The sequence below is a fragment of the Mustelus asterias genome, chromosome 18 (assembly GCF_964213995.1).
Source record: "Mustelus asterias chromosome 18, sMusAst1.hap1.1, whole genome shotgun sequence".
Lineage (NCBI taxonomy): Eukaryota > Metazoa > Chordata > Chondrichthyes > Carcharhiniformes > Triakidae > Mustelus > Mustelus asterias.
Window position 1 is genome coordinate 7,469,885 of NC_135818.1, and position 12,236 is coordinate 7,482,120.

General features: G+C 44.4%; 1 protein-coding gene across 3 annotated transcripts in view; it reads right to left on the reverse strand.

The window, feature by feature from the left end:
* Positions 1-8,406: 8,406 nt before the first annotated feature.
* LOC144506951 (protein PALS1-like) overlaps positions 8,407-12,236 on the reverse strand; it is a 110,663-nt gene continuing 106,833 nt past the window's right edge. For all 3 annotated transcript variants that reach the window (XM_078233379.1, XM_078233381.1, XM_078233380.1), the window contains exon 14: positions 8,407-9,925. In XM_078233379.1, the coding sequence (XP_078089505.1) occupies positions 9,749-9,925 (177 nt within the window). In that variant the 3' untranslated portion in view covers positions 8,407-9,748. The remainder of the gene's footprint in view (positions 9,926-12,236) is intronic.

Genomic DNA, 12,236 nt, shown 5'->3' on the forward strand with positions numbered 1-12,236 from the left:
TTTATCAATCGAGGCATAGATTACACAAGCAGGGAAGTCATGTTGGAGTTGTATGGAACTTTGGTGAGGCCATAGCTGGAGCACTGTGTGCAGTTCTGGTCACCACATTATAGGAAGGATGTGATTGCACTGGAGGGGGTGCAGAGGAGATTCCCAAGGGTGCTACCTGGGATGGAACATTTAAGTTACGAAGAGAGGTTGGATCGGCTTGGGTTTTTGTTGGAGCAAAGAAGACTGAGGGGCGACCTGATCGAGGCGTACAAGATTGAGAGACATAGAGTAGATAAGGAGCAGCTGTTCCCCTTAGTTGAAGGGTCAGTCAGGAGGGGACATAGGTTAAAGGTGAGGGGCAGGAGATTTAGGGGGTATGTGAGGAAAAACCTTTTAAACAGAGGGCGGTGATGGTCTGGAATGCGCTGCCTGGGAGGTGGTAGAGGCGGGTTGCCTCACATCCTTTAAAAAGTATCTGGATGAGCACTTGGCATGCTATAACATTCAGGGCTATGGGCCAAGTGCTGGTAGATGGGATTAGGTGGGAGTTCAGATGTTTCTACCTGTATGATTCTATAATTGGAAAAATACAAGAATAACTTGGGACACATCCTTTTTCACTCTGTGCTTAAGTTAGGAACACAATAGCTACAGTTCAATTTTATCACAATGTGAAAACCATAGAACATAAACAGTAGGATACACAAAATGTGCTATCAGCTGGAATTATGTTACTTGTATGTGGTGGTTTAATTGAAGAGTTAATCATAAACTGCTGATGTGTGTAATAAGTGATAGAAAACCCATAACCTGCATAGATTTATTAGACTAGTACCAGGGACGGATGGGTTAACTTATGAGGCAAGGTTGGCAATTCAACTGCCAGAAAGTAAGTGTCAACATTACTTTGACGAATTACCTGAATTTAATAAATGAAAAAGCATGCAGGTGCAGCAGGTGATAAGGCAAATGGTATGTTGACCTTCATAGCGAGATGATTCAAGTACAGGAGCAGAAATGTCTTGCTGCAATTATACAGGGCCTTGGTGAGGCCACACCTGGAATATTGCTGTTAAATGTTTAACTATACTTCCCTTCTTTATTCTTCATAAACTCACATTATATTCATTGAAGGAAATTTGGATGACAAATTGTGTTCATAAACCCAGCTAATTGCTATATCTATCACTTAAATTATATTGCATTTAAATTGAACAAAAGAATTGCCAAATGTTGAGAACTTAACTGACCATAAGAGGGCAGCCATGATGTGGAGATGTCGGTGTTGGATTGGGGTGGGCACAGTAAGAAGTCTTAAAACATCAGGTTAAAGTCCAACAGGTTTAAGTCCAACAAGTTTATTTGGAATCAAGAGCTTGTGGAGCGCTGCTCCTTCATCAGGTGAAGGAGCAGCGCTCCGAAAGCTCGTGATTCCAAATAAACCTGTTAGACTTTAACCTGATGTTTTGAGACTTCTTACTGTGTCCATAAGAGGGCAGCATACAAAAGTTTAATTAACCAGTATTGCAGACAAGAAATGTGTAAATATCTTAATCTGTGCATTTATTTCAGCCGATGAAGCAGGAATCATAAATTAATTATACCTACCGTGAAATTGCTTCTGTTCAAATGTTGCTTCGGTAACACATTCAGATCATGTCATGTTTACACTTTGAGTAAATCCCATTATAAAGTCTGGGTTTATTGGTGTGTTTCACTTAAAGGAGAAATAGGAAACATTTAATTGAGGAACTAAAGCTAAAATAAAAAACACATTGTATTTTAATGGCAGTTTTATTTAAATTTAACGTTAATATTTCCTACATTGTTGTCTGTTCTTACTGCATCTCATTGAGATTTTGTCCCTTTTTAAAAAGTTTATTTATTGGTGTTACAAGTAAGCTTACATTAACACTGGGATGGAACATTTAAGTTATGAAGAGAGGTTGGATAGGCTTGGGTTGTTTTTGTTGGAGCAGAGAAGACTGAGGGGCGACCTGATCGAGGTGTACAAGATTGAGAGACATGGACAGGGTGGATAAGGAGCAGCTGTTCCCCTTAGTTGAAGAGTCAGTCAGGAGGGGACATAGGTTCAAGGTGAGGGGCAGGAGATTTAGGGGGTATGTGAGGAAAAACCTTTTTACCCAGAGGACGGTGACGGTCTGGAATGCGCTGCCTGGGAGTGTGAAAATCCGCTAGTTGCAACACTCTGGTGCCTGTTCGGGGACACTGGGGAAGAATTTAGCATAGCCAATAAGAACACAAGAAATAGGAGCAGGAGTAGGCCATCTAGCCCCTTAAGCCTGCCCCGCCATTCAATAAGATCATGGCTGATCTGAAGTGAATCAGTTCCACTTACCCACCTGCTCCCCATAACCCTTAATTCCCTTACCGATCAGAAATCCATCTATCCGTGGCTTAAACATATTCAACGAGGTAGCCTCCACCGCTTCAGTGGGCAGAAAATTCCAGAGATTCACCACCCTCTGAGAGAAGAAGTTCCTCCTCAACTCTGTCCTAAACTGACCCCCCTTTATTTTGAGGCTGTGCCCTCTAGTTCTGGTTTCCTTTCTAAGTGGAAAGAATCTCTCCACTTCTACCCTATCCCTTCATGATCTTATATGCCTCTATAAGATCACCCCTCAGCCTTCTAAACTCCAACGAGTACAAACCTAATCTGCTCAATCTCTTCTCATAATCTACACCCCTCATCTCCAGCATCAACCTGGTGAACCTTCTTTGCACTCCCTCCAAGGCCAATATATCCTTTCGCAAGTAAGGGGACCAAAGCTGCACACAATATTCCAGCTGCGGCCTCGCCAATGCCTTGTACAGATGCAGCAAGGCTTCCCTGCTTTTATATTCTATCCCCCTCGTGATAAATGCCAACATCCTATTTGCCTTCTTGATCACCTGTTGTACCTGCAGACTGAGGTTTTGCGACTCATGCACAAGGACCCCCAGGTACCTTTGCACAGTAGCATGTTGTAATTTTTTTCCATTTAAATAAGAATCCAGTTTGCTATTATTTCTTCCAAAGTGAATAACCTCGCATTTGCCAACGTTATACTCCATCTGCCAGATCCTCGCCCACTCACTCAGCCTGTCCAAATCTCTCTGCAGACCTTCCGCGTCCTCCACGCAATTCACTTTCCCACTTATCGTGTCGTCAGCAAACTTTGTTACCATACACTCAGTCCCCTCCTCTAGATCATCTATGTAAATAGTAAACACTTGAGGCCCCAGTACCGATCCCTGCGGCACACCACTAGTCACCATCTGCCAACCAGAAAAGCACCCATTTATTCCAACTCTCTGCTTCCTGTTGGATAGCCAATCCTCAATCCACGCTAACACCCTACCCCCAACTCCGTGTGCCCCAATCTTCTGCAGCAACCTTTTGTGAGGCACCTTATCGAATGCCTTTTGGAAATCCAAAAACACCGCATCCACCGGTTCCCCTCCGTCAACCGCACTAGTCACATCTTCATAAAAATCCAGTAAGTTCATCAAACACAACTTTCCTCTCATGAATCCATGCTGGACCTCATCAGTATGTCTTTCGGACTGTGGGAGGAAGCCGGAGCACCCGGAGGAAACCCATGGAGACACGGGGAGAACGTGCAAACTCTGCATAGTGACCCGAGCTGGGACTCGAACCCGGGTCCCTGGCACTGTGAGGCAGCAGTGCTAACCACTGTGCCGCCCCATCTCTTCTCTAACCTGTAAGTATTGAAGCTATCTGCATCACCCATAAATTGTAATGAGAATAGGTTTTCCTTTCTGTACTTATCCAGGATACTAATTTAATTGACTGCTTTGTGTGACACATGTATTTTTGCAAGGTTTTTTAAAATGGTGTCCCCCTCTTCTCTTTCACTAAACCAAAACCTCCCTGCTCCCTCAACCCCTTTTCCATGAAACCCATGATCATCCAACATCCCATTTCTCACCCCGAGATTTGCTGATAACGCAAATAGCACTGTTCCACTTCCTTTCAAAAGAACTGTCAAAAATCTCACCCGTAACACCTCTAGGGCAGCACGATGGCACAGTGGTTAGCGCTGCTGCCTCAGTGCCAGGGACCTGGGTTCAATTCCCAGCCTCAGGACACTCACTGTCTGTGTGCAGTCTGCACGTTCTCCCCGTGTCTGCATGGGTTTCCTCCGGCTGCTCTGGTTCCTTCCCACAGTCCAAAGATGTATGGGTTAGGTGCATTGGCCGTGCTGAATTCTCCCAGTGTACCTGAACAGGTACCAGAGCGTGGCGACTAGGGAATTTTCACAGTAACTTCATTACAGTGTTAATGTAAGCCTACTTGTGACACTAATAAACTAAACGAAACTAAGTTTGAGTGTTTTAGGCAGAGGACACAAAGTTGGGCAAAGTGAAAAATAGGCATAAAACAAATTTTGCACAGTGCAAGTCAGTTCCCCAAATCTTCCCGAGATGTCCTTACATGTCCACCAGAGGGTAGCATCCAGCTGGCGGTTCATTCTTCATTGCATGCCGGGCAATGTATCAGGATGACCTTCAGCTGCTCTCAGGAGAAGCACAGAGAGAGTTTGAACAACACCAGGTTAAAGTCCAATAGGTTTATTTGGTAGCAAATGCCATTAGCTTTCGGAGCGCTGCTCCTTCGTCAGATGGAGTGGAAATCTGCTCTCAAACAGGGCACAGAGACACAAAATCAAGTTACAGAATACTGATTAGAATGCAGATCTCTACAGCCAACGAGGCAGATTTCCACTCCATCTGACGAAGGAGCAGCGCTCCGAAAGCTAATGGCATTTGCTACCAAATAAACCTGTTGGACTTTAACCTGGTGTTGTTAAAACTCTTACTGTGTTTACCCCAGTCCAACGCCGGCATCTCCACATCAAGAGAAGCACCAGAACTTCAGAGTGGGAGGTGTTTCAAGCACAAAATTGACTGAACACTTCAGCATCAAGTGGGAAAAGAATTGTTCAAACAGCATACTGTCGCAAGTACATCTGACATTACTTAAACACTGGAGTGAAACTGGAGTGCCACATTTTAGGGCCATTGTCAAACTCTAAATTAATGATTGGAGACAGTCCTTGGTGGATGACAGAAACGCAGGCAAGTTCAAACAAAAAACAGGCAAATATCTCGAGTGTTGTTCACATATAGGATTTCTGTGTTCTTATTTAGGAAAATTATTAAGCTGTTTTAAGCGCAACAAAAAGGAAAGTTTTAAAGTTTATTTATTCATCACAAGTAGGCTTACATTAACACTGCAATGAAGTTACTGTGAAAATCTCCTAGTTGCCACATTCCTGCAGCTGTTCGGGTACACCAAGAGAATTTAGCATGGCCAATGCACCTAACCAGCACGTCTTTTGGACTGTGGGAGGAAACCGGAGCAGCCGGAGGAAACATTTGCAGACACAGGGAGAATGTGCAAACTCCACACAGAGTGTGACCCAAGCCAGGAATCAACTCCAGGTCCCTGGCGCTGTGAGACAGCAGTGCTAACCACTGTGCCACCCGGAAATGGTGCAATTGTAAAGTATTATGGCAGTTAACAAAAGTAAAAAAACAGATTTATGAAGTACTGTTTTAAAATAGTCTAATAATATTAATGGGTTCTTGATTTGTGATGGATTTGAAAGATATGCAATGGATTTGTATTGTCACAATATGTTGTTTTCCTACTCTCACCTGTAGTCAGGTGGTCAGGCTGTGAATCATAGAATCCCTAGTGTAGAGGAGGCCATTCGGCCCATCATATCTGCACCGACCACAATTCCACCCAGGCCCTATCCCCATACACCATGCATTTACCCCAGCTAGTCCCCCCGACACTAAGGGGCAATTTAGCATAGCCAATCCACCTAACCTGCACATCTTTGGAGTGTGGGAGGAAACCGAAGCACCCGGAGGAAACCCACGCAGAATTGGGGAGAATGTGCAAACTCCAGACAGTGACCTAAGGCCGGAATTGAACCCGGGTCCCTGGCGCTGTGAGGCAGCAGTGCTAACCACTGTGCCATCCTGAAAAATGATTCCCTCTAGCTCAGGTGAAGGCAATGTTATCTATTTGACTTGTGCCATTAATGAGTTAATGTGTAATCCTTCAGTGTTGCCTCACTCTCCTGATTCAAAAATACACACAAAATCCTGGAAATAAAATGATACTCCCCGCAGGTTTAATGGGCCAGTTGGTTTTGTGTTCTCTCTTGTACGTGAGTAACAAAAGAAAATTAATATTCCCACAAGTAACATTTTTAGTAAGTTCGACTACAGGCTCTTGGCCACCCCTGCCTCCCTTCCCCCAACCGCACCTCCAGTCACTTCGTTAGGTTAACAGGACAGCTTGCACCTGTGAGGCATTGCTAACAGCCAGCAGCTAAGGAGCACAAGTTTGCCTCTAGAATCTTCGGAAAGACACCTCCTAGTCGCTAATATGACTCCGACTAGCTAGAGAATGGAGAAGTCAATCACAGATTTTCTGTCAAAAAAACTGAGAAGCCAGAATATCCTATTAATTTTCTTTATGTGGCTTTCATAGTCACAGAGATATGCAGCAGGGAAACAGGCCCTTCAGCCCTACTCGTCCATGCCAACCAGGTTTCCGAAATTGAACTAGTCCCATTTGCCTGCGTTTGGCCCATATCCCTCGAAACCTTTCCCATCCATGTACCTAGCCAAATGTCTTTTAAATGTTGTAATTGTACCCACCTCTACCGTCTCTGACAGCTCATTCCATACAAGCACTGCCCTGTGTGTGAAAAAGTTACCCCCAAGATCCCTTTTAAATCTTTCATCTTTAACCTATGCCCTCTAGCTTTGGATTCCCCTACCTGGAGGAAAATACCTTGGCTATTCACCTTACCTATTCACCTTACCTATGCCTCTCATGATTTTATAAACCTCTATAAGGTCATCGCTCCTAAGCTCCAGGGAAAAAAATCCCGGCCTCTCCATATAATTCAAACTTTCAAAATTAAGTACACAGCATTGCAAAAATAAGTCAACACATGCAAACATTTTTTAAGTTCAGAGATGAACTATTCTTGTCCCTTCATTTGTTCTGGGTCATAGATGAACTGTTGCCGGATTTCTGGCAAACTAACTAACAGGAGAGGTTTAGTTTTTTTTAAAGTTTATTTATTAGTGTCACAAGTAGGCTTCCATTAACTCTGCAATGAAGTTACTGTGAAAATCCTCTAGTCACCACATTCCTGCACCTACACTAAGGGAGAATTTAGCATGGCCAACGCACCTAACCAGCACATTTCAGACTGTGGGAGGAAACCCACACAGACATGGTGAGGGAGCCGGGAATCGAACCCGGGCCCCTGGCGCTGTAAGGCAGCAGTGCCAACCACTGTGTCACCAAGAGAGGCTCAGGGAAACTGCACTTGCAGCCTGAGGGAAAATGACTGACCCTCACTTGGTAACTCCAGTGAATGGAGGGGTGAGGTGGTGGCAGAGGGGGTGCTGAGGTTTTTGAACCGAGAAAAAAGCTCTTTGGAAAAAAAAACCCCCATTGTGCATTGCAATGTGTAACATTCATCCAATAACTCATTTGTTTCCACACGCTATCATTTTTATCAAAACACATTTAGAATTGACTTCCTCTTATCAAGCACGCTGATAATTACAGCTTGATCAGTTTCCAAGTTGTAGCAACTTTCAAAGCACTGCCAGTCACAGCATGGGGAAGTAGCTTAATTTTGACTCAAATAATTTGTTAAATTTGAAGTGCTACAGGCTAATTTATATAATTGCGCACATTCTCAGCTCCCCACATCCCGGACCAATTCCATTATCTATTGTACAAACTCATTTATGATGCTTGGATGCAATGAGATACGGCCTCCCAATTCATGCAAGCGACAAGTTAATGCTTACTGATAAACGAGTGGCAACAGGCTCTTTGCACAAGACTCTGAAATAGGATTCCTTACACGAGTGCACATTATTTTAATGATTAACTTGCTGTTGAAAATACAGACAGCATGGCAAAAGTGAAATGGCTTTCAGTCAGAAATCCAATCCCACTGTAATGACTTCAACAAGGCCCATGAGGTTGGCCGCTTGGAGTATGAGTTCCCTGATTGAGTTAACGATTGCCTGCCCAATCAGGGAGCCTCACCTGTATATAAATATGGGAGTGTCAAATTTACAGGGATTGGGTGGGCTTGTTATCAGTGCAGACTCGATGGGCCGAATGGCCTCCTTCTGCACTGTAGGGTTTCGATGATCTACTTGGAACTGTTGATTCTCATAAATGGGCCTTTTTTTTTGCAGAACACTGGTGACCTCAGGAAGAACTTCCAAAAAAAAACTACCAAATAAACCTGTTGGACTTTAACGTGGTGTTGAGAGACATCTTACTGTGCCCACCCCAGTCCAACGCCGACTCTACATCAGAGCTCAGGAAGTGACAATGCAACCAGACGTCAGCCAGGAGTGATTTGTTTTATTGAAAATCTACAAATACAATTTTACAACATTGTGTGTGCAGTCAAGGCTCTGAAAATAGTTTTTAAACGTGTGAATGCAGGTACATATGACAGGCTTAGATTGTACCCCTCATAGGTGGACCTCTCGAGTTAAAATGGGCATCATTTACAGATACCACATCCAAATGCCTGTCACATTAACTTGACTGAGGCCACAGAGGTTGCACGTCTTTTGGCATGTCAACCCACCAATCTTTCTCCACCAATAATATCCCACTTGCCTCCTAAGTCTGCATCACTTCAGCCTTTCACGGATGCCGCTGTGCTTTAGTCCAAGCAGAGAAGCATCAAGGGTGGAAAGGCCACACCATTTGTCCAATGCCTCCGCACTGTTAGTTTAATACTGGGAAAATAAAGTGTACAAAATACAGTCTCGACAAAAATTAAAACATACATCATCCACTTGGAGACTGTTCAGCCAATTCCAGCTATGAACCGTCACAAAATTCCAGTGTTTAAAAAACTTTATTCTCCAAAAAAAGCACAAAAATATCGTTACTAATCAAAATCGCTCGTGAAAAGATTCCAACAGGACTTGCGCGTTACCTTAAATTAAAACATTCACATTTGACGATTATTTTTTGAAAAAGGCAGCTGTTTGGGATGCCAGCTGTGCCAATTATTGCTTTACAGTAGTTATATTTAATAATTCTATTCCAGTCTTTGATCAAATGTTCTGATCGTAAGAGGCAATTTTATTAGTCTGCACAAATCAGGTCCTCACAAACACATCTTTTAAAAATTTAAAACTATCACGCCTTCCAACTGAGCAATCCTCTGACTTGCTCCAACGTAGTGTTTTTCCCGCTCGGAGGAATGCAAAATGTCTATTTTAATATAAAATCTATATGGTGGAATTTGTGAATTCTATTTTCTTTCATAAAAATATACTCTGTCGTCTGCATACTTAGTCCACACGAAAGGCTCGAGGAACAGTGCTCGTCATAAGCAATCCTCCAGCAAGGCTGTAACCTAAAAAAAATATAAAAAAATTCCACACCTAAAAGCTTAAATCAGTACAACCTGGACCCAGGGTTATGTACAGGGTGATTCAAAGATAGCTAATGTCAGAAGTGTATCTATATTTACATTATAAATAGTTAGCAGAATAGTAATTACATGAATATTTCTACCGCCAAGTGCTGGTGTGAAATGGAATGTCAAATATTTTGTTAATTCTCCCCCCGTTCTGTGACTCCCATCAATGATCACTTTCTGCCAAACTGCCGGCAAGCGGACTTTGCCACCCGATGGTTTATTTTTCACCGCAGCCACGTGGATGGAACCCACTGCGGCTCCGTGTCAAGCTTGTTGATCAGACGAATTAACTCCTGGTATGCCTTTTCCAAGTCCGTGTTAACCACAGCTGCGTCAAAGTAGTGGCCGTAATTTTGTTCCATTTCCCTGGCCTTTTCTATAATGTCCCGCAGATCTTCAGGCTGCAACACAAAAACGAAAATCATAGAATAGAATCCCTACAGTGCAGGAGGAGGCCATTCGGCCCATCGAGCCTGCACCAACCACAATCCCACCCAGGCCCTATTCCCATAAACCCCACATATAAATTTCCCCGCTAATCCATCTAATTTATGCATCCTGGGACACTAAGGGGCAATTTAGCACGGCCAATGCGCCTAACCCGCACATCTTTGGACTGTGGGAGGAAACCGGAGCACCCGGAGGAAACCCACGCAGACACGGGGAGAACGTGCAAACTCCACACAGTGACCCAAACCGGGAATTGACGCCAGGTCTCTCTAGATATGAGGCAGCAGTGCTAACCATTGTGCCACAGTGCTGCCCACTGTCCATCTACTTTCTCCATGGCTGCACAAACCGCAGACACAGCAAAAGGCCATTCTTGCTACAATAGTTCACTAAAGGGTAGGTCAGAAATTGCTAAGAGACGCTTGATGGAAAATGAAATCTGTCTGCAACTACCCGAGCTATCTTACTCTCTCCCCCGCCAAACAGGGCTGCTAAGAGTCTTACCCTTGATATTATACTCCTTCATTCCATTTGACCTGCCAAAATGGACCACTACACATTTATCCGGGTTGAAGTCCATCTGCCACTTCTCCGCCCAGTCTTGCATCCTATGTCACGCTGCAGCTTCTGACATCCTTCCAAACTATCCGCAACACCAACCTTCGTGTCGTCGGCAAACTTACCAACCCATCCCTCCACTTCCTCATCCAGGTCATTTATGAAAATGACAAACAGCAAGGGTCCCAGAACAGATCCCTGGGGCACTCCAGGTCTGTACAGAACCGGAAGAAATAGCAGAGGTGCTTAATGAATATTTTACCTCTGTATTCACGGTGGAAAAAGACCTGGGTGGTTGTACTACGGGATTGAGGTGGACTGAAAAGATTGAGTATGTGGACTTTAAGAAAGAGGTGGTGTTGGAAATTTTGAATAGCATCAAGATAGATAAGTCGCCGGGACCAGATGGGATGTACCCCAGGTTACTGTGGGAGGCGAGGGAAAAGATTGCAGAGCCTCTGGCGATGATCTTTGTGTCGTTGATGGAGACAGGAGAGGTGCCGGAGGATTGCAGATGTGGTTCCTATATTCAAGAAAGGGAATAGGGATAGCCCAGGAAATTACCGACTGGTGAGTCTAACCTCAGTGGTTGGCAAGTTGATGGAGAAGATCCTGAGGGACAGGATTTGTGAACATTTAGAGAAGTTTAGTATGCTCAAAAGTAGTCAGCACGGCTTTGTCAAAGCCAAATCGTGCCTTACGAGCCTGGTGGAGTTCTTTGAAAATGTGACTAAACACATTGACAAAGCAAAAGCGGTAGATGTGGTTTACATGGACTTCAGCAAGGCGTTCGATAAGGTCCCCCATGCAAGACTTCTCGAGAAAGTAAGAGGGCATGGGATCCAAGGGACTGTTGCCTTGTGGATCCAGAACTTGCTTGCCTGCAGAAGGCAGAGAGTGGTTGTAGGTGGGTCTTTTTCTGAATGGAGGTCAGTCACCAGTGGAGTGCCCCAGGGATCTGTTCTGGGACCCTTGCTGTTTGTCATTTTCATAAATGACCTGGATGAGGAAGTGGAGGGATGGGTTGGTAAGTTTGCCGATGACACGAAGGTTGGTGGTGTTGTGGATAGTTTGGAGGGATGTCAGAAGCTGCAGCGTGACATAGATAGGATGCAAGACTGGGCGGAGAAGTGGCAGATGGACCTCAACCCAGATAAATGTGTAGTGGTCCATTTTGGCAGGTCAAATGGGATGGAGTAGTATAATATCAAGGGCAAGACTCTTAGCAGTGTAGAGGATCAGAAGGACCTTGGGGTCCGGGTCCATAGGACTCTTAAATCGGCCTCGCATGTAGAGGAGGTGGTTAAGAAGGCGTATGGTGTGCTGGCCTTCATCAATCGAGGGATTGAGTTTAGGAGTCGGGAGATAATGATGCAGCTTTATAAGACCCTCGTCAGACCCCACTTGGAGTACTGTGCTCAGTTCTGGTCGCCTCATTACAGGAGGGATGTGGAAATTATTGAAAGGGTGCAGAGAAGATTTACATGGATGTTCCCTGGATTGGTTGGCATGCCTTATGAGGATAGGTTGAGGGAGCTCGGTCTTTTCTCCTTGGAGAGACGAAGGATGAGAGGTGACCTGACAGAGGTGTACAAGATGTTGAGAGGTATAGATCGGGTGGATTCTCGGAGGCTTTTTCCCAGGGCTGAAATGGCTGCTACGAGAGGACACTGGTTTAAGGTGCTGGGGAGTAGGTACAGAGGA